Consider the following 22,506-nt stretch of genomic DNA (forward strand, 5'->3'; position numbering starts at 1 on the left):
ATTTCCACCGTTTTAAATGTCGAATGCTTCTTAGAAGTTATTCTTTCGATTTGCCGCTTCAAAATGGTGAAATTTCCGTTTGAAAATGGCACACTTGAGTCCACAACATGTTAACAATATGGAGCCAAATTTAATCTGTTTTTAATAAATAGATCAAATGATGCGTTGACGTCACACAAGTAGGGGTGAGTGGGTCCCCTCCCTCGCGATGTAAGCGACAAGAATGGATTTTGATTGGCCTGCTTCTGTTGAAGACAATCAGAACAATACACCCCGAGTAGGAGAGGGGTGAGTTTAATGAATAAATTAATGTACCGATTTGTAGCTACGAGGAAGAAAAAAAAAAGAAATCGACCCGTTTTTAGACACGGTATGCCCCCTCAGGGCATCCCGCGTAATAAGCCTTCCGTTATATGCATGCCCTGGAAAGCCAATTCAATGCACGGTTTTGTAATGGTTTTCCTACACGGAGGGGTCGAGAAGGAAGGCCGGCCGGAGAGAGGCTTTTCTTTTCACCCAACTCCCCACCGGAAGATTTTGTTCATAGGCTACGAGTTAGTTGAATGATCCTTTCGTGGTCATAAACGTTTGTGTCAAACGAGAGGTCATTTGCATTTCATCATGCTCGATTTCATTCCGTGTTTCGACAGCGTGATATTGGAAATTTAAACCTTTCCTCGGTTGACTTAAAGTTTTATTTACGCCCCTGCTGGAGCAGAAAGAAAGCCAACTTTCAAGGATAAAACCTCGCGAGTGTAAAGGAAAACAGACGCAGAAAATGAGTAAATCTCTCAAACATTGCCCTAAGGCAGTCTGATGAGAAAACATCTTGACAGCTTCTTAAAAGGTCATGCTCTCTTGGTCGCATAAACAATTCCTAGAAAATCAGGATATTTTTGAAACCATTAATACGATGTAACGTCAAAACATTGCAATCACCGCTCTGTGATTGGTCAATACCGGTATTACTAGTCTGATAAGAAATAACATCCCGTCAGCAGACAAAACTTCATCGATCTCTCAACTGCATCATTTTGAATTCCAAACATTCGCTTCGTGTCCTTCATTATGGATATTAAGACTTTGCTCGATAATCTTCATGATGAAGTATCCTGTTCTGTGTGTATGTGCCCCTTTACCGAGCCAAAACAGCTACCTTGCTTGCACAGCTTCTGTCTTAAATGTCTGAACGGGATTCGTCGAACAAGTCCACGTCGAGATGTCATATCATGTCCAGAATGTCGCAAGGAAATTAGGATCCCAGGAAGTGGAAATCCCAGCGAATTTCCCACCAACTTCAGAATAAACAGTCTCCTGGATGTGTTGGCCATTAGAGAGTGCAACACAACTGGCGCGAAATGTGGAAACTGCGACAAGAGAAGCACCAACTGTTTCTACTGTTTCCAGTGTTGCTTCTTCTGGTGTGAAAACTGTATCGGGGGACATAATATAATCCGAGCTAATAAAGAACATCGAGTGTTGGCGATAAAAGACTTTCAAGATCAGGACATTGAAGACGTTCTAAAGCGACCAGCGTTTTGCCAGATTAAACGCCACGAAAACGAAGCGCTAAAGTACTTTTGCAAGAACTGTAAAGTTGCCATTTGCAACGCTTGTGTTGTAACACTCCACGAAGGTCACGTCAAAGTGATTCTCGAAGATGGAGCAAATGAACACAGGCTAACAATGGAGTCTCTGATTAAATCGCTTAACAAGAAAGCAGAGGAAAAGAGAAATGAAATCAGCGAGCTCGACCAAAGCAGCATTGATGTTCAGGTTCAAGTAGCTGACGTAAAAAGCAAAGTGCAGGCGACTGCAGATCAGATGATGGCAATCATTGAAGCGAGGAAGCAGGACATTTTTGGCGCAGTTGATAACCAAGCGAAAGAATCGCTCGAGTGTTTCGCGTTGAGAAAAGACGAAGCTGAAAATCAACTTCAGATAATTGAATCAGCCATCGAGGAAACCAGACATCTTTTGAGACGAAGTTCCAGCGCTGAAATCCTGGGATTTAATGAAACATTTGACACGATCCTTCACGAACAAGAAGCCCAAGGTAAAAGTGACGTTGAACGCATCCCTCGGTTTAATTTTACTGAAAATAACGAACTACTTAGCATGTTAAACACTAAGAGGGTAGGTTCTGTAAAAACTGTTTTTAAGAAAATTAAGACGCAGCAATCAGGTGCAGAAGGAAAAGAAAAGAGTAAAGCAGTTAGTGGGTTTAAAGGAAAACATGTCCGTGGCAGTTCTTTTGATGTTAAGACCCAAACCAGGCGGTTCAGATTTGGAGAATGCGGGCAGTCTTTTGGAGAGCTTGCTACGCCATGTGGAGTGGCAGTGAATAATAGAAATGAAATAGCAGTAACTGAGTTTATTATCCACAGGGTATCGGTATTCAGTAGTGACGGTACCCACTTAAGATCGTTTGGCAGACGGGGATGTAATCTGGGTGAATTTAACCTCCCTACAGGGATAGCTTTTGATAGTAATGGTAACATTATGGTGGCGGACCGTGGCAACAACAGGGTCCAGGTGTTCAGTGGCAATGGTGAGTTTCTTACTAAGTTTGGTGACAAAGGAAGCCTTGATCACCAGCTTCAGAATCCTGATGGTTTTTCTGTCACCAGTAACGGTGATATTATTGTTGCTGATAAAGGTAACAAATCAATTAAGATATTTTCCCCTCGTGGGCAGTTCAAACGTAAATTTCGGGGACAAGGCTTTTTGTCCCATCCCCTTCACTGTATCCAGACGGAACAGTATTTTATAGTCTCAGACGAGGGTGAACACTGTATCAAAGTGTTTGATCTGGAGGGAAATTTTGTGTTTAAATTCGGTAAGAAGGGGAACAAGGAGGGTGAGTTCAATCGTCCTAAATACTTGTCGGTTAACAGAGATGGACATCTGATGGTTTGTGATTCAGAGAATCACAGGGTTCAGGTGTTCGAGCTGACTGGAAATTTTTTAACACAGTTTGGAACAAAAGGCAGTGGGAAAGGAGAGTTTGATTATCCAACGTCTACAGCAAATCTTAGTGATGGAAGGATAGTTGTGTCTGACTTCTCGAACCACCGAATCCAGATATTTGAGCTCATTTGATATCTCACCTATGATATCAATATCGATAAAATACTCACTCATTTGATTCAGAAATTTCTGAATTTTTGTAAGAAGTTTATTTGGAGAAATAATTATATTTGTATCGTTTTCTAGAGGCTGGCAGTAGCAGGTTACATCTCAAGTGATGTCTTTTGTTTTTGATTGTTTTTCTTGGGCAACAAAGACTTTGTAAATGAATGTGTTGTGTAGGCTCGATTTCCGCCGCTCCCTCGGGTCCGGCTTTCGGGCTCATTTTCCCGAACAGCGGCTGGTAATCGAGCCTATGTGTTGTGGGGTTTTCAAAACTAAGATTGTTATAACACTTCTTGCATTCGACTATATCTATATTAAATATTAATACTGTATTACTGAACAGTAATGTTTTTGCTTGTAACATGGATTTTGGTAATGGAATGTTTTTGAGGGCTCAAAAGGCCAAGATTATTCCTTAAATTTATTGTCTCTTATATTACTGTTTAAGCAGCTGAATCCTGTCAAACGGTTGGCTTAAGAAAATTAGCACATTGTAGGGTGAAGCTAGTAATTTAAATAAAAATGTTCTACAAAAATATTGTCAACTGATTCACTCTTTTGTATGTTTTTAGCATGTCAGTGTAATGAAATTAACATTACAAGATACAAAATGCCTTGTGACAGAAGTAAATTAATATTTACTTGCAAGCAGATTTGTAATATACCATGAAGTGAGGTGTAAATAAATGGTAACGTTTTTTTTTTAAATGTGTGTGATGTGTAATTATGTTTGATCATGGTCAGTTTGGAGTGGGAATGAAACATTTTTTGGACTTCTTTGAACTTGATTGCTAAATTTCATTATGAAGTGCTCCTAATCGTGTTCTCAGTCTAGCAGAATTAACCAAGCACGAAATGACCAATCGAATATTAATTGCTTTTTATATTAAATTACCCATGTAGTTTATGAATAATTGAAAAACAAGTAAGCAAATATTAAAGGGCGGTAAAGTCTGGAATGTCAAATGCTGTAATCCAAGTTTACCCTTCAGTCCAAAAAAAAGCCAAGATATCCCGGGGGGGGGGGGGGGGGCGGTACTTGGGTTCAGTTTTGCTGGGTATGTGCCACTGGCCTCTCAGAGCCCCTGCCCCATTATAGTCTTTTTTGTGGCCAGTTATAGACCCCATCTTAGTCACTTTTGGGAAAATGTAATTTTCGCGATCCCAACTAAGTCACTTTCTATTTATGCATTTACTTTGTTCTGGACCGGTGGTTTTGCGCTATTGTGTAACTGGTTTATTGAAGTTGTGGTTTCAAGAACGAAATGTAATGCGAGGTGATTGTTACATTTAATTAACGACAACTTTCTGACCTTTTTAGCCGAGACCATTTTGAATCCCTACCTAATAGAATTTTCTTACCCCAAAAATCCGAAAATGTGCGACCCCATTCTGGTAACTCTATTGAAAATGCAACCCCATTATAGTCAATTCAGTCGTGAAAATGCGACCCCATCCAGCGGCACATCCCCATTAGCCTCTTATAAGGAAGTACCCCCCCCCCCCCCCCCGGGAAAGATATTCATACAATTCTTTTTTACTCGGGCCGTAAGGCGGACCGAGTTAAGGTTTTGGTAGCATTATCAAATTCTTTTTTCTTTTTGCGGTCGCGATCGGCCGAGAGATAAGACTGCGGGCCACGAGTTATTGTTCTCGGTCTCGTTTTTTGTACTCGGCTGTCGTGTTATCAAATTCTTTAAATTCTCGGTCGCGTTCTTTGTTTTCGGGCCGTTAGGAGTGTTTACAATATGCGAGCCAGACGTGCAAGGCATGAACAAAACATGCGAGGCATGCGGGCTAGCGAGGCATGAACAACCCCAACATTAACTGCTAACCGTTAATTTAACCGGGGAGCTATTTAAGCTAACCTAAGTGTTTTTTAGGCTAACCTGAGTGCCTCAAGGTTAGTTTTGTTTAACCGAAAATTTGGCAACTAAATCAGTCTATGACCTCGCGGGCCAAGATAGATAAAGATGTCTCACGTTTACTATAGAAAGACAATCAATGTAGAAACGGTTTCTGTCTTCACAGGCGCGTAGGAGGGGGGGTTCGAGGGGTTCGAACGAACCCCCTTTGAAGATCAATAATGGCGGAAGGAAAACTTTTAACTAAGGTTTCTGTGATCGAAATACATCAACCAAAGAAAAATAGAGAAATAAACCCGTTCTTTAGGCCTTATGTCTTATCCCCAGTAAAAATAAAAATTGTCAGGAACCCTTGGAGATTAATTTTAATGAGGTTTCATTTTTGCCGTAAAACCGCATCCGCCCTAAAAAACAATAGAAAAGCATGCTTTGCGATACGTTTTGTTCTCTGAATGCGACTCACTTCAAACTTAATAGTTCAAGCCTTGTTGAGTTTCACGCCAATTACGTACAAGTTCGCCTGAGAACATTCACTTGTGAATGTGAACGTTCCATAACCGCAATGTGGAGGTTGAACAACTACATGAGGTGTACCATGGGAGAGAGTAAGCTGTCCGCCCTGGCTCTAATGCATATCAAATATGATATGCCTGTCAATCTTGACGAGATAGTCAATTTGTTCGAAGGCCTACACCCGAGAATGATGCAGTTTACCAGCTTGGTGTATGACTATCAGCAGATCGAATAGCTATCAGAACTTGACAGGGCGCGGAATGTACATTGAACTTTCTTGTTTAAGTTGAAACAATTATGCCGTCGAAATGATGTATATAGCTTAAGAAGCTGCTGCAAAACAAAGTTGTGATTTGCCTAAAATGGGTCTCAAAATGTAGGAAATGAGGTTTCTGGAAACCTAGATTTTCAAAACTTTCCGGGGGAGCATGCCCCCGGACCCCCCTAGTAAGAGCACCTCCGGCGCTCAGCAAGATTTGGGGCTCAACGAACACCCCTATCAAAACCTTAGCTACGCGCCTGACTTCAAATGAAAGGTGAATAACAAATGCTCTCCCCTGCATTTCATTTAAAAATATAAACAGCGAAACATTGAAAAACGTACAAGGATATAAACGTACGCGTGATGCGTAACGTAACTCTACATCCGGGGGGGGGGGGGGGTACACAACAGATGCTTGGGTAGGGAGGTGCGGCCCGGCCCGGGCGTTTTAATCCCTGACCCTGTTTAAGACACAATTCTCCGATTTCCCTATCCCGTTTAACACAGAATTCAAAATTTTCAGGCCCTTTCTAAGACATTTAACCCAAAATCACACCCTGTTTAAGACTAGAATGAAATAAGAATACACTAGTTTCTTACTGTATTTTAAAGCATTGGCAATCATAATCTGTATAAGCCATTAGGTCATGTAGGGATACCCTGTTTAGGACAGAAAGTGATACCCCGTTCGAGACAAAACACCCTGAAAACCATACCCTATCGGGCTGCACGTCCACGTTAAGGTCACATAAGGGAGTACCCCCCGGGTCTAGATCATACCGAAAATTACGATCCGTCATTGACCCGGCGTCACATACATATAAGGACTGTACAAATGGTTTCTGTCTCTAAACAAAAGGTGAAAACGTAAGGATTAAAGCCCGGGGATTATAAAAAGCATTCGTATGACAAATGTCGTTTTCCCCTGTATTTCATTCTGACTGCAAGAAATGCAATTCTATCTGGTGGTTACTTATTGCCTCACTATATCTCTGTATCTATCTATTTGGTAGCCTGCCAGCAAGCTCTCTTGGGGGTGGGGGGCGGGAGGGGGAAAGAGAATCCACCCCCAAGAGAGCTTGCTCGCAGGCTATCTATTTAGGGGAATTGTCGATGCTGGATGTTATCACTGTTAAAAGATTGTAGGCTTTACGCACCACACAGTCAAATATGGCCCGAGTATAAGCTGGAAACAGCTTCTTGATATATATTAAATCTCACCATTTTCCGAGCTAAACAATGCTCACTCGTTCAATAATAATAATAATAATAATAATAATAATAATAATAATAATAATCCTGGGGCTTTTTAGGGGTAATGAAACAAAACAGGAAGAAACAAATAATTATTTCAAATAGAACATAACATGCTTTCGAATCCGAGCTGGCAGGAGGCAGACCAGCCGGCTATTTACAAACAAAGCCAAGGAGTTGAACCCGGGATTACCGAGAAACAACTCCAGGGACTTCCTTATTCCAAGTCTGAGGCCCTTACCACTCGACCACGGTGCCTCCTATGAATTGCACTTTGAATCATAGTAAGACTAAATAATATCACTATTGCACAGTTTCAGGAGGGTGTAATTAATTGGTTGTGTGCGAGTGAGCTTACCTAGGTGGGGTTTAGGGAACAAGAACGCAAGCTTGCTCATGTGCCTAACAATTACTATTTAATGCATTTCCCCTTTGAAATGGAAATAACAGGATCAAAAACAAAGTGCTTTTCGAAAGTGGACATGTCTGTAAAATCAAACAGAAAAAGTTTCAATTTCCATATGTTAGAACAAGATTCAAATTTACCAACGAATTCCATAAAGTATACGACAATCGCAATATATTATTGCGCCAACTGTTTCTACTTGGTTTCCAATGCTGTGGGTTTTGGTGTGAAGAGTGCATCTCGCCACACAACTTAATCCGAGCAAATAGAGAACATCGAGTGTTGGCGATAAAAAATTTTCAAGATCAGGACATTGAAGATGTGTTAAAGCGACCAGTGTTTTGCCAGATAAAACGCCACGAAAATTCCATGAAGGACCCGACAATTGCAAAATATTTAAATTATCAATATGCAATTAACTTTTATGCTTCTTTAATTATGTCTCATTTGACTGAGCCAACCCGGTTCTGGGGTGGACAAATGCCCGGCTCCTGGGACGTACAGTGAGGAAAAATAGCTCATCAATACCCAGACCGGGCGTGGGGGGAGAGGCCCTGCTGGTATGGACTGATGCATAAATTATTGGTTATTGTTTCCATCGGATATCCATATTTATTTATGAAAAACATCACCAAAACCAAGAAACAAACAGCCTGAAGAGAACTTGCTTCTACAATACCGACCACCGCAGCTCTACCATACATCAAAGGGGTATCACAGGCTTTTTGCAGTACCCTTTATACTCACAGCCACAGTTTATTACCTTTTAGCTATCTCATTCTGTAGATGGGTAACCTCGTCCCGATATCAACTGGCTGCCTGGCTCCGCGAGCCCCTAGCGGTTATTCCAGGCGGCCAGTACTCTAATTTTATTGCAATGAACTTCACATAAGGCAAGAGTACAAATAAAGATTGTTGTTGTTGTTGTTCGTCCCTATTGCCGAGATGCAGTTCAAAAAAGAATGAGCAAGAGGCAAAGCTTTTCCTTCGGGAAACTTATTTCAGTTTGTGGAAACCCCTGTAAGTCAAATTCTCGTATCGCTATGGGCACATACATTGCGGTTTCTCGTTCTAGAATTTTTATGGTGGAATACGGTGGATATTTGACAAGAGTGGTCCTAAAAACACAAGCGCGCAGACGGCTTTGTTGGATCACACAGAGGATTCAAAGTTAGGATCAGGATCTCTAAACCCGAAATACGCTGGCCGAGTTCGCTGTAGTTGCTTACGATGCAGTACCGTTTCAACGTAGCCGTTGAACCACACGGATGATTCACGTTCTTTCAAGCCTTTCTTTAATACCCTTCCTACACGATGACACGGTGAAAACGGCGTGGAGTACGGTCTTGCAGTTCTAAACTCGGTTCAAAATTCGCTTGGTCCCACAAAAAGTTAAACGCAACAACAGGCCAACTGGCCTCGGGAAATGGATGAGAAGACAACCAATCAGATAAAAATAAAGTAGAGTTTTCTTTTCCTAAAGCCAGACCTTGGCAAACCTGTCTGCAACCACAATGTTTGACTTTTGGGGGGAGGGGGTGGGGGGAGTTCTTCCAACTGGAGCCTCCAGGCACCAAGGTAGAAGGCGGGAAGGTGCTTGAACCGAGTGGTGGTGGCCTGGTAGGTCAGGGTGGGGGTAAGGGGTAGGGATGAAGAAAGCAACCAGGATTGTTAGACCTTGTTGGCCTGGCAGAACCACCAACAACTGGGGGTTTCTAAAACATATGGATATGAACAAGGAAGCAGAACCACTGACGAATTGAGACATGTTTATTGAGTCTCATACCGTTGTGGAAAGTATCTGAACATTTTCCTCTTTGTGTTACTTGCAACGCAATGTTCCATGGTAAGATAAATTTCAGACGGGGTGCCACTCGTTCAATGTCGCCTGAAACTTGGTTCTCAATGGTAAGGCCTAGCAAGTAATCATAATTGTATTTTGAAGTTTTCCAAACACAGCTTTTGCCAAACAATCTTCGTCCTTCTCGTTTACGTTCAGTTATAACAAGTTCCCATCTCTTTATCATTATAAAGATTGTCTTTTCATTAGTACACGTGAAAGGATTATTTTCACGTCAAATGTGACCATATTCATCCACAGAACGGTAAATGACCATTTATTTCCCAGTAGATTACCGTAACACACGCATTCACTACTGGCTTAATTTCCCTCGCCTGAATTAATGGTAAGCGAATTCCTTGCTTGCGTCCCAATCAAAAGGTGGATTTTCTTTTTCGTCCCGTGTACTTGGAGTCTGGCCTCTTTTCCCTAGAATTAAGAAAAACTAATTGAAGTTCATCTTTTCGTTCCAAAACGAATAAGTATATTCGAATTGGCCAAAATGAAGGGCACTTTTTCATGTAACAGAGCACAAATGAAACTACTTCAATGTGCTAAATAAAGGCCATCTATGTTCCAAACTGCCCTTAACATCACCTCATCATTTTAGTAACAAAGATTTCCCTTACCTTCCCTGCCGTCTTCTTCTCTCCTTCTTTTCTTTAATCCAATCTTTACTCTTTTTTATCGATTTTCCTCGTGGAACTTTAGCTCTTTCTCTGAAAGGGATTATAGAAAAAACTGGTCTCAAATATGAAATTCACTTTCCCAATACGAAGAATTTATTATGCGTTAGTTTCGGGTATTAAAGCAGTTATTGTATCTTCACTGTTATCAATTGTCAAAATAACATTTTGATATTTTTTGATATAATTGTGACTTCCAGTATTTTTTTATAAAATCAAAAAAGGAAAAATCGTGTATAATGTATGGCCATAAGACATGACAGAACTTTTTCTAGTTTTCTTACAGAAAAGGCCCAAAGCAGAGCTAGTCCAAGCTCAATATTTAGGACTTTCAACCACAGTGCTGCAACCAATGAGTATTGAGCAGCACTCGACACAAGTTGAAAAGACCACGTAACCAACAAGCAGCTACGTGAAGCCTGCCACTGTTTCCTAGAGCGCGCTCACTGATCGAGATTCAGCGGTTACTGCTGAAGAACTGTGAACGAAATGGGGCGACGTATTTTTCTTGCCTGTTTGATGCAGACAACAAACGAACTAACAAATTTGTCTGCCGCATTAACCTTCTGCATGCGGAACACTCTTGCTGATCTTACGTTTAATTTTTGGTTTCATTTTATTTTTTTGCCCAAATTGTTGGTTGGGATTGGTTTAAATTCAGTCTCACTTTGGCGATGGGTTGGGTAGGTAAGGCTAGTAAGGCAGGACACAGTGTCCTCTTGTCTGTTTACCCGCCGTTAAAACCAAAAATAAAGAAATAAATGTGTATGAAGTTACTTCAAATAAAATTCTCAAAGCAATACGGGCACTTTTTATGTCATGCCCACACAACTATGTTTTCAATTCCCTCCGTTTTTGTCATCTCGAAAATAGTAAGAAGGGAGGACAAAGTGTCCTTTTGTCGATTTCCCCCCGTTGTGGAATTAAAAAAAAAAAAAAAACTGAAAACAGACGAAACCAAAAAAAAGTATAGGCCCGGAAGTGAAAACGTATCATTTTGTAATCCTTTTCAGCCTCTACTCTCTTGTGGACGGTGGACAATGTGCCGAAAAACCTAGTGTAAATGCAACACTTTTTTAAAACATGATGTTTTCGAGATGACAAAAACAGAGAGATTTTACAGCATATCAGTGTGGGCATGGCCTCTGAATCTGATATGAAGTAACTTCAGATACTTTTTTAATTAGTACATTTTCAAAACTCTCGTTCAAGACAATGAAACGTTTTCTCGAGTTGATGTTTTCACAATCGTTTTTACATCCCTTGTGCTTGCTTCCAAACTATATTTTATATCAACCTGAACATTCGTTCATTTGAAGTTGCCCACGTAAAGAATACAATGTTTGCTATTCCTTAGATAGAGATATTTTTGCCATATTTCAGATGACCGTATCATCGGGGGTATACGAATATACTGGTAATGAAATAATTTTTTTGAACGGGCAATTGTTCTTATTTATCATGTTAAAATATTTAGTTTGGCCCGTGAAATGTGAGCGCGCTAGGTTGAGATGTGTGGAATGCACTTTGACACAATTCGTCATTTCAGTACTTCATGTTCCTCCGTCCTGTTAGGGACCGATCGTTTATTACGTCCTGGGGGGGGGGGGGGGGGGGGTGGTTTTCTAAAAAATCGAGAGTATGAAAATTTTACCCACCCCCCCCCCCCAAAAAAAGAGAATCTTTCAAACAAAAGTTTTACCCCCCACTACAATGACAGTTTGAAAATTTTACCTCACCCCCCGCCCCCATGGGGCAACACTTGGTTAGATGCGGAAATCGCTAGCTCTCTGAATCTAAACTGGCAAGAGAAACAATCAGAAGTTAGGCGAAATTTAAGTAAGGGAACGTACCTTAGAATGTCTCTTCAATGTCTTGATAATAACGATGTTCTGTTATTGCTGGAGTCTATTCTTCAGTCGTCAAAAGAAGGTACACAGAAGGTCAAAGCAGCTCGGGGTTTGAGAGCAGTACAGGAGCATTTGATGTATGGATGTGGATATATGGATTTTGAAGAAGCCTACCCTCTCTATTCGTCTTTTAGTCAATTTTTTTGCCCAGATAAACAAGCCTTCAGAGATAAACTGCTTGATGAAATACACGGTTTGTCTGTCTATGTCATTACTCAACCTATTACGTGCAAGATCTTTGTCGCTCTGAAGAATAGTAGCGATATGGAGAAGTATCTAGTCGATTTTACCAACTCTATGATTGATGAGAGGAATGGTTGCTAAATACACTTAGTTGGTACCTTTTGTATGTCTTAAAATTTTACCCCCCTCACTTTTCGTACAAGGTAAAAAATTACCCCCCCCCCCCCCCAACCCCTCCCCAGGACGTAATAAACAATCGGTCCTTTACTTTGCGCGTGCAGGAGCTTATGCTGCCATACAGTTCACGGAAGCTTTAAGATAAAAGCCAAGGTCTCTGGTTTCATCTCATGCATTTATACACCTAATTAATACCCAGATTTAAACTTGAGTGCTCCCCATATTAGCATTAAGTTATCAAATGATTCTTTTCAGGTGAAATTTTCGAGTTTATATTGAGACGTTCAAGCGAGATGAAAGAGCCGTTCCCAGGGAAGTAACTCGGAAATCAGTGAAATTAATACTCTCTCTCTCATATCATGCTACACTTCCAAACTACCGTTATTTTTAAGCTAAAAAGTGTAAATGCTCCCTTTTTACGTGACCTAAAACAGAATTTGCTTAAAATATTATGAATGAAGTCCACCGCAAGAAAAAACTGAAAAAATCGCGCACCGACGTAACGGTAAACATCAGCCGTTTCTCGACTTGCCACATGAATGAAACGCGTCCGTTGTTTTACCTCAATATGTCCAGAAAGTAGAAACAAAATATCTTCTCTATGCCCATCTAAATAAATACACTTGCCAACCAAGCTTTGTTTTTCTGTGTGTTTGTCGAAAATACTGAAGAATAGTGCTTACTGTAATATTGTTACTGACTACTTGACTCAATCAATCACAAGCGGATAACACGGCTGAAAACTAGATATAATTTAGTTCATGTCTCAGAAGACGACACGCGGAACACTAAAAAGAGCTTGTGAAGTCTTGCATATAGTATTGTAAAAATCAGGAACTGTTTTTTTGCGTAACGGAAATAAAAGCACCGAATCCTATGCCGTAAATGATCTAATCAGCAAAAATAGAACAAATTATATATTTCTCTTATCATGAAATACACCTTCAGTTATATACATGCCCTGGAAAGCCAATTCAATGCACGGTTTGTAATGGTTTTGTTACACTAACCAGTCGAGAATGAAAACCGGCCGGAGAAGGGCTCTTCTTTTTACCTTACTCCCCACCGGAGGATTTTGTTCACAGGCTAGAAGTTAAATGAGAGTTGAGTAATCATTTCGTGCAAACCACAAACGGGTTTCTGTCAAACGAGCTTCGATAGATACTAAAAAGATTGTGTGGATTTCAAGAAGCTCGATTTCATCCCGTGTTTCGACAGCGTGATATTTGAAATCAAAACCTTTTTCTTGCTTGACTTTAAGTCTTATTTATGCCCCTGCTGGGGCAAAAAGAAAGCCTGGATAAAAAGTCACGAGTCTAAAGGAAAACAGACGCAGAAAATTGAATCACTCAATTGCCCTAGGGCAATCTGATGTGAAAACATCTTGACAGCTTCTTTAAAGGTCATGCTTTCTTGAGCGCATAATAAACAATTCCCAGAAATTCAGGATATTTTTGAAACCATTATTACGTTCTAATTCGCTTCGCTCAAACGAACGTAAATCATTTTACCCTTAAATTCCCGTAATACAAACAAATCACACAAGAAATATGGTAGGATGCGCAAGCGGATCCAAAACAGTTTATTATAAGATAAATAGCTACTAATACACAATAGACTGAAGAAAATTACAAAACTGTTTGTTACTAATACAAGACAACTTGCAGGAAAATCAGAAGACTGTTTCTTTCTTTTTTTTTTTTTTTTACAATTCTTAATAAAAGCATGCATTAAATAATATACGTTCGATAATACATTACAAACCTAAACACTTAGTTACTTGTAATCTGCTTACAAGGCTTTCTTCTACATACATATCCTTGGCCGAATCAGATTTCCATCTACCATGCATTTTAAGAAGCCTTTCTGGAATTGAGTTACAACTATTACGTACCGCAGAAGTAATGCCACCGGATCTTAAACTATGAAGACCATAATCATTAGGGTTGTAACCCAGCTGACTTAAGGTATTCCTTAAGATCTCTCTACAAGTAGTATAAGAAATCTTACCACTTCTAAGGGTATAGATAGAACTACTACGGTGAAAAACAAGCGGTCTAAATAAAGGGAGAGAACTACATAAGTCAATACCACATAAATCTAAGTACCTTTGTAAAACACTAACAGGATAGTACTTAGACCTGGATGCGCTAATGAAGACGTAATTCCCTTCCCTATAAACATCAGTCTTACTACGAGGTACAAAAATTCTAATATAATTACTGTGAAATTCAATATGCTTAGGAGCGATACTGCATAATTCGTCATAACGAAAAAATCCTGCAAAAGCTAAAGAGCATAACGCGGCGATACGAAGATTCTTTAAATTAGCGTCTTTCTTATTATGGATATCTAAAATACTCCTTATGATATCTGTGGTAATAGGCTTCTTTTTCACAACGGGCTGTGATTTCTGGCGTTTAGCAGACTCGACAATATTCCTGCAAAAGTCACTATCCAAAGGATTACGATCCAAACTAGGGACAAAGGAATGAAGCCATTTAAGGGCGGCATGGGCTAAAATTACTGAGGAACTAGAGGTGCAAGACTGCTGAACTTCAAATAAATAAAGAGAAACAACACTAAGAGGAAAAGGTAGCTGCAAGCTGAAATGCTTACTTTTACACCACTCAAAAAACTTCCTAATTACGCGAACGTAGGCTTTAGAAGTTGTATCCGCCCTGGACTTCAACATAACTTCTAAAACCTGATAAACGATGCCTGAGGAAAATTGTTGAAAACCTTTCCAGGACTTACTTGACAAGATTACCTGGAAAGACAAGAACTAAACATATACACTAAAAGAGCAAAAAGAACATCCGCTCATAACCGAACAAAAGGAAAAGAAATAACGATCATGGGGCCAGTGCCACATAAAACGATAAACCATAATTATTTGAGCCAGTGCCCGATAAAACAAAATTCATTGACTAGGCCAGTGCCACATAAAACAACAATACGTTGTTTAAGCCAGTGCCATGAGAAATGATAAACCATTAATTAAGCCAGTGCCAGTTTCTCGATTTCTTACTGCTTCTTATGACGGCTGTTGGCTTACTGATTTCAAGAAGTATTACACGTAAGACTGAGATTAATGTCTATTCGTTTTCTATGGTCATCCAAGGCACAAGACAGCTGTAAACACGTTCTTATCTGTTCTCAAACTCTTTCTTTTTTTCAAGTTCGCAGGATAAATTTATTTCCTTAACATCAAACTAGCAATTTTAACAACTTTCCCGTCTTTTTTCAATTGTTACCTTGGCGTTGTGAGAGTCTTATATCTTAAATGTGGGCACCGAGGAGATATTCCCTGGCAGAATTTAAAATTTGGACGCCATTTTGAACGGTAAAAAAAATTTAAATTTCTACACGCGCGATCCTGGCCATTTAAGCGTGCGCGCACGCGGGTATGGCGCAAGGGGATTTTTTGGTTCAACACAGGGGGACAAGCCCACAAGTCAAAATGGCATCTCGTTATGGTATCCATCCCTGATTATGGCTCCTGAATATACTTAACAGGGATAATGAAACAAAACAGGAAGAAGCAAAGAAATATTTCCAATAGAACATAACATGGTTAAGAATCCCAGCTGGCTATTTACAAACAAAGCCGAAGATGTGTACCCGCAGGGCCACCGAGAAACAACTCCAGGGACTTCCTTATTCCAAGTCTGACGCCCTAACCACTCGACCACGCTGTCTCCTATGAATTGTACTTTTAATCTTAGTAAGACTAAATAATGTCACTATTGTACAGTTTCATGAGGGTGTAGTTGATCGTGTGCAAGTGAGCTTACCTAGGCAGGGATTAGGGAGCAAGAAGCAAGCTGGCTTGTAGGCCGAGCAATTACTATTTAATGCATTTCTCTTTCGAAATTCAAACAACAGAAACATAACTATTTCCGAAAAAGTTTCAATTTTCCATTATATGTAAGAACAAATCCCACTTTAAAAAACAAATCCCGACGGCGACAATAGCAAATTAAATATTATGAAATTCACTTTTATGCTTCGATAATTGTCTCATTTGACTGAGCCCACCCGGCTCTGGGGTGGACAAATACCCGGCCCCTGGGACGTACAGTGAGGAAAAATGCCTCATCAATACCCGGGGGAGGGGGAGTACTCCCCTATATGGGCTATACGGGGACGTGCCGCTGGATAGGGTATGGTTTTTGGCCCCTCTGCCCCGAACAGGGTATACAATTTCAAGCGAGTCTATCCTGGACCCGTCCTAGACAGGGCATGGTTGCAAGACTGTCGTCAAGTGTTTGGCAATCCGAAATCAGAGACGTTTCCACTTGAGGTTCACCGCTGTTAATGCGAAATTTTGGGATTTTTCGCCATCACTTCTAGGAAGTGTATTTTTTTATCTGTTGTGATTGGTATTCGCGTTTCAATGCGTGAAACATCACGTCCGGTAAGTGATAGTGGGCCTTGAAATGTTATTACTATTGCCAATAAACACTTGTGTAAGACAAGAGCTAGATGTTGTCGTTTGTCCTAAATAGGGCCTTAAAATAGAGGGCATTGTCCTACACAGGGTAGGTATTTAAGGTTATTTTCGTCCTAAACAGGGTCAGGGTTTTAAACCCCCAGCGGCACCCCTATACCCAAACATGGATCAAGTGCCTCCCCCCCCCCCCCCCCCGGGATCAATACCCAGACGGGGGCGGGGGTTAGTATGGGCTCTGCTGGTACTGATGCATAAACTACTAGTTCTTGTTTCCATCAGAAATCAATATTCATTGGTGAAAAACATCACCAAAAACAAGAAACAAACAGCACCGTGGCTGTACTATACATCAAAGGGGTATCACAGGCTCTTTGCAGTACCCTTTATACTCAAAGCTCAAAGCCACTAGTTTATTACCCTTTAGCTAGTAAGTGCTACCTTTGTTAACTAAAGGCTTTACACTAACCAGCAGAGAAGGCCTTGGCACTGTTCAATACTGTTACTCTAAAAGGGGAAGAGTATACTCAGGTTAAACCAGAGAGCCTTTTTGCCTTGCTTTGTACGCATGCCTAAAACGTGCAAGGATATATCTTTTGTTAACATTTCCAATAGTTAGTTGCTTTATTTGTTTAACATAGAAGCATTACTACTGGCTTCAGTCGTGATCGTTTCATAGAAAGATCATGTTTATTTATGTAGTTGTTTGTTTGTTTATTTGTTTATTTCTTCATTCATTTGTCCATCAATCCGCTCGTTCGTTTGTTTAATTTATTGTATTTTAGTGCCAATACCGACATAGTTTCCAGACTCTTCTTTCGACATTCACACACCAATTTGTGTTTTCCAACGCGAGTGTTAACACGAGAAGGCGAGCGTTTAGCCCTTGTCTTTAGAAAGAAAGGAAGTGGGTCTCGATTAGCGATAGGAGAATGTAAGGCGGGCATGCGCAACAGAACTTACAAGTTCCCCCAACTTAGTGGTCCCTAGAAAAACTCCAGGGCCCAGTTGTTCAAAGCCCGATTAAGCTAATCCTGGATTAATGTGAACTTTGATTCAAGTTTAATTACTAATCGGTGAAGATTATTCCAAAACATTTTTGTCACTCAGTTTTGACTTTGACTTTTCTTTACCTTTAGCTTGAAATTAGGCTTTAAACCACTTTCAAAGAGCGAGATGAAAACCTCGATTAACTTTTAATCCTAGATTAGCGTTAATCAGCTTTCGAACAACCCGGCCCAGGCGACAGGTCCGATAACCCTGTCTCTAACAACATGTAACAACAGTTAAAATTCAAGTTAGCCTCTGGAGCGTTACTTCCGTTTTGGAAGATCAAGATTATCAAGGGAGGCAGGCCCAGGCCTCTATGCGCGTTACAATATAGGGACCCTTTTGAGCTTGAGATGGGGATCGCAGTCAATACTTTCGCATGAGTCTGTTCCCGCCAGTACAATGCGCGATCTTAGAATACAAGGTCAACGACGTTTCCGAATTGGAGAATGGGGCTGGCATGGTGCGTGCACGCATTCAACCCTTCGAACCTTTCGGATATCCGCGCCTCCGTTGAGTTCCCTCACTCCCTAGCTTAACGAGTGCGCGAATGACTGTTGTGTAGTCGCCTTGCATAAATTTGGTGTTGGTATCATTTTGTGTTCCATTTTTGTTCAACGTGCGGCAAATACGAACCACTGAAGTTTATATTTATCTATACAGACAGATATGATAATTAAATAAACTTGTCAAAACTTGCGTAAACGAATTTCGATTTAACCGTGTAAGCGCGCGCTAAAAATTAAAAGGAAAAAAATGAAATGGCGACACGAGCGCGCGAGGAACACTTTATGGAACTGCCATGGCAACCGAAAGTTGTTTGGTTTTCGGGAAAAAAAAGTAAATTAAGTTTATCCATCTATTAATTAAGTTTGTGAACGCGGATATTTAAATAGGCTAGAGCTGAAAATTAACATATTAATAGATGGTTAAACAAATACTTTAGCGCGAATTGAATCAGTTTGCACGCGAACTGAAACCAGAACTGAACGTGCAAACTGATTCAATTCGCGCTAAAGTATTTGTTTATCCATCTATTAATATGTTAATTTTCAGCTCTAGCCTATTTAAATATCCGCGTTCACAAACTGATTTTTTCTCTTGATAATGGAGTCAAGATGACTCCGAAACGTCGAGCCTTAAATCTCTCTGTAATTTTTGCATGTCTTTGCTTCAGCAAATCCCTTTTAATTAAAAACTAAAATTCTTGCCGTTAATTATAGCCTGATCATACTTTTATCTTTTCATTTTTGATATACAGTGATGAAAACGAGCATGATTTGCTGAGAATAGTTAAAACCATTTGATATGAAAAAAAGCTTCTCTTAGATTCTCCGAGTGCAACAAAAACTAAAGTCATAAAAAAAGAAACCATGAACGTATGCTACCTTCTCGTTTCGCTTTAAGAGTGTAATGTGATAGCAGAAAGAAAACTCTAATCGCGGTAATTAATTCCAACAACACCTTCTCTCTCATAACGATACTTTTTGCCTTTCACACGAAAAAGACAGCTGATCTGTTCCGCGAAAAAGAGCAAACTGAATGGTGACGTCACAATGGCACTTTATATGACGCAGAGTACGCAACTCGTTTTGAGTTTTTACGAGTGGAAACGCTGGGCAAACAGCGCATGAAAGTCAAGGATAGTTCATGATAGCAGACCACCAACTATCATGCGCTATCATCGATCATTATGAACTATCATTCATTTTGAGCGTGTTTAAATTCTTCATGATAGTTGATGATACAGTGTTTTCCGTTTGACCACGCGCAGGATCGTTGATGATAGTTATTTATTCGGTCTTCTGTTTTCTCCCCCAGCGCTCTCTAGATTCATTTTCCGTTAGTCCTTCCAACAACTAAAAGCTGCCGCCCTCTTTCGCGACGCAAAATTCATCCATGCGACGCCATGTTTAACTTACACTCGGCGAGTGCTTGACACTAGAAGCTCACGGTAAACTATCGTCGTGGATCCTTCCTGATTAGAACGCCACTAGCCGAGCAATCACCACAAAATTTGAAGAAGAGATCATTCGTTTGAAGGACTTGTGCACTCACTTTGACATAATAGTTGAAAAAACAAAAAAAAAAACAAAAAAACAAAAAAAAAAGCGTTGCTGAAGACCACTGCTAGTGCGGGGGGGAGGGGGAAGTATTGGGTTGTTGCTGCGGGGTGGGGGTGGGGTTCCAAGGGCCCCACTTTGGAGCCTTCATCAGTTCAGGCATCAAGAAAGAAGGCGCTGAACGTGATTCAGTAGGGAAGGTGCTTAGACCAAGATGGGGGTAAGGGGAGGGGAGGGTGGAGTTAAGGTACCGAACTAAGATTGGGTGCAGTGAAGGACCTCAATCTTGTGAGTAAAGTCTAAGCAACAACCGTGGCGTTAATCCTGCTGGTATACGTTCACTTGGATCAATTGTTGATCTGATCGGCTTAACAAATACAAATGGTAAGAGAAGCAGCCGAAATATAGCACACTCTAAAACGTAATTCTACGTTGTATCGGTCTCAACCTTGTAGCCACGCCAACAACTAGAGTCACCAAAACATAAGAGCGATGAAAAGTGAGGGAGCGACCAAGGAAAGAAGAGTCACCCAGGAATTGAGACATTTATTCAGTCTCACAATGTCTTGAAAAACAGCTGAATATACTACTTTTCATGTTTTCTGCAACGCAGTTCAGATACTATGGTAAGATAATTTCAGAGGTGGCGTAACACGCGCGTTACATACACGTTCAATCTCACCTTCAACTTGGCTTGCAAACTATATCATCACTCTATTTTGAAGATTACGCTACACAACTTTTGCCAAACAATTTTCGTCCTTCCTTTTTACTTTCCCAACACCATTTGGTAGGAATATTAAGAGCCAGGTACAGCATGTTTCCATCTATTTGTCATAATTAAGATTGTTTTTCGTTAGTCCACGTGAAAGGATTATTTTCACGTCAAATGTGACCATACACATCCACAGAACGGTAAATGACCATTCAATTCTCTGCAAATTACCGTAACGCATGTTTCGCTGTTGGTTTAAAGGACAAATTCCCTGGTCGCGTCCCAGTCAAAAGGTAGGTTTTCTTTTTCGTCCCGTGTACTTTGAGTCTGGCCTCACTTCCCTAGAATTAAGAAAAAATAATTGAAGTTCATCTCATCAAACTGAAATCGTTCACGAAAACGAGGTCAGAGGAATAACTATTCCAACTGGCGAAGATGAAGGACAGCTTTTCGTGTAATTGGGCACAAATGACGCTAGGTATTTTAAAATGATCATAACATGTGTGAAAAGAATACCAACATTTTGTCCAAGCCTCCGAAGGATGCCTAAACAGAAGATGTCTGACACTTAGCCGACGACTGCTAACTAAATATTGCCAAGGCTCCCTAAGGCAATTTTTAGCTGGCAAAAACCCGGGATTTATAGAGATAACTTTTGACTTCCCAAGATTGCCAGAGATTGAAATCCGCAAGTTGCTCCTCTAGTAGGCGGTTTTCAACCGAGTGTCAAAAAGTAATTTCGCGTTTGCTTTGTTCAAGTTTTGCTTTATTGCGCTCAGTGATTGGTTGGCAAAACTCGCGCCATCTTCTTAACCAACGAAACAGAACCAAAACCAATCGTCATTTCTCTCACGTATTTTCCCGCGCTTGGCACCAGTTACAGATATTTGTTTCGAATTCTGATTGGCTCATTGCGCTGTTTACGTCTGTTGTGATTGGTCAGAGTAATTTCTTTGGTTTTGATTTAACAACACTCAATTGAAAACTACTCTTTTAAAATTATTTAAAGCTCTTGCTACCCTTGCTTTACTTGAACAGTTTCTAAACTTTTGAAAAAAATACTTCAGTGTGCTAAATAACTTTCTTCTGTGTTCCAAACTGCCCTTAACATCACTTCATCGCTTTAACAAAGATTTCCCTTACTTTCCCTGCCGTCTTCTTCTTTCCTTCTTTCCTTTAATCCAATCTTTACTCTTTTTTATCGACTTTCCTCGTGGAACTTTAGCTCTTTCTCTGAAAGGGATGATAGACAAAACTGGTCTCAAATACGTCCTCTTGTCTGTTTACCCGCCATTATCGAACTTGTAAAATAAAACCAAAAATAAATAAACTAAATGTGTTTGAAGTTTCTTCAAATGAAATTCGCAAAGCAATACAGACACATTTTTTTCGCTTGTAGTGTAGTGGTTATCACGTCTGCCTTGAACGCAGGAGACCGGGGTATGAATCCTCGCCAGTGAACCGTATTTTCGCATAGCACGTTATATCTTGCTTTTACACGTTTTAAAACTTACTTTTTATGCCTTGCCCACACTACCATGTTTTCAATTCGCCCTGTTTTTGTCATCTCGAAAATGGTAAGGCAGGACAAAGTGTCCTCTTGTCGATTTCCCCGCCGTTGTAGAATTTGTAAAGAAAAAAAATTAAAAAAAAAATATCTGAAGTTACTCCACAATAGATTCAGAGGCCATGCCCACACTGATATGCTGTCAAATCCCTCTGTTTTTCTCATCTCGAAAACATCGTGTTTAAAAAAAAAATGTTACACTAGGTTTTTCGGCACATTGTCTACCGTCTATAAGAGAGTAGAAGCAAAAGGATAACAAAAGGATTCACTTCCAGGCCTATATCCAACTTTTTTGGTTTCATCTGTTTTACTGCCGTAAGGATCAATCGTGCCGTCGGTCAAGTATTTACTGATTCTGTATCCAGGTTTGCAAAACATCCGGCGTCGCTAAACATCTTGACGCTGTGATTTTACTGAAATTCAGAGT

At 40.3% G+C, this 22,506-nt stretch overlaps 1 protein-coding gene and 1 long non-coding RNA gene across 2 annotated transcripts; one reads left to right on the top strand and one right to left on the bottom strand.

Annotated features, from left to right (window-relative positions):
• The first annotated feature begins 402 nt into the window (after nucleotides 1-402).
• Nucleotides 403-3,303, top strand: LOC146461364 (uncharacterized). The gene has a single exon (XM_085086987.1). It carries the CDS (start codon nucleotides 1,069-1,071, stop codon nucleotides 3,100-3,102), a length of 2,034 nt encoding a protein of 677 aa, XP_084943113.1. The 5' UTR covers nucleotides 403-1,068; the 3' UTR covers nucleotides 3,103-3,303.
• Nucleotides 3,304-9,187: 5,884 nt separating this feature from the next.
• On the bottom strand, nucleotides 9,188-19,259 carry LOC146461365 (uncharacterized). Its single transcript, XR_014857440.1, has 3 exons — nucleotides 19,123-19,259; nucleotides 9,905-9,994; nucleotides 9,188-9,704 (listed from the first exon to the last, which is right to left on the bottom strand). It is a non-coding gene; the product is annotated as an uncharacterized LOC146461365 (long non-coding RNA).
• Nucleotides 19,260-22,506: the final 3,247 nt, after the last annotated feature.

This window comes from Pavona decussata, unplaced genomic scaffold (assembly GCF_977016875.1).
Source record: "Pavona decussata unplaced genomic scaffold, jaPavDecu1.1 SCAFFOLD_199, whole genome shotgun sequence".
Taxonomy (NCBI): Eukaryota; Metazoa; Cnidaria; class Anthozoa; order Scleractinia; family Agariciidae; genus Pavona; species Pavona decussata.

Coding starts and splice junctions, on each gene's coding strand:
- LOC146461364 (XM_085086987.1), top strand. CDS start 1,069: ATGGATATTAAGACTTTGCTCGATAATCTTCATGATGAAGTATCCTGT.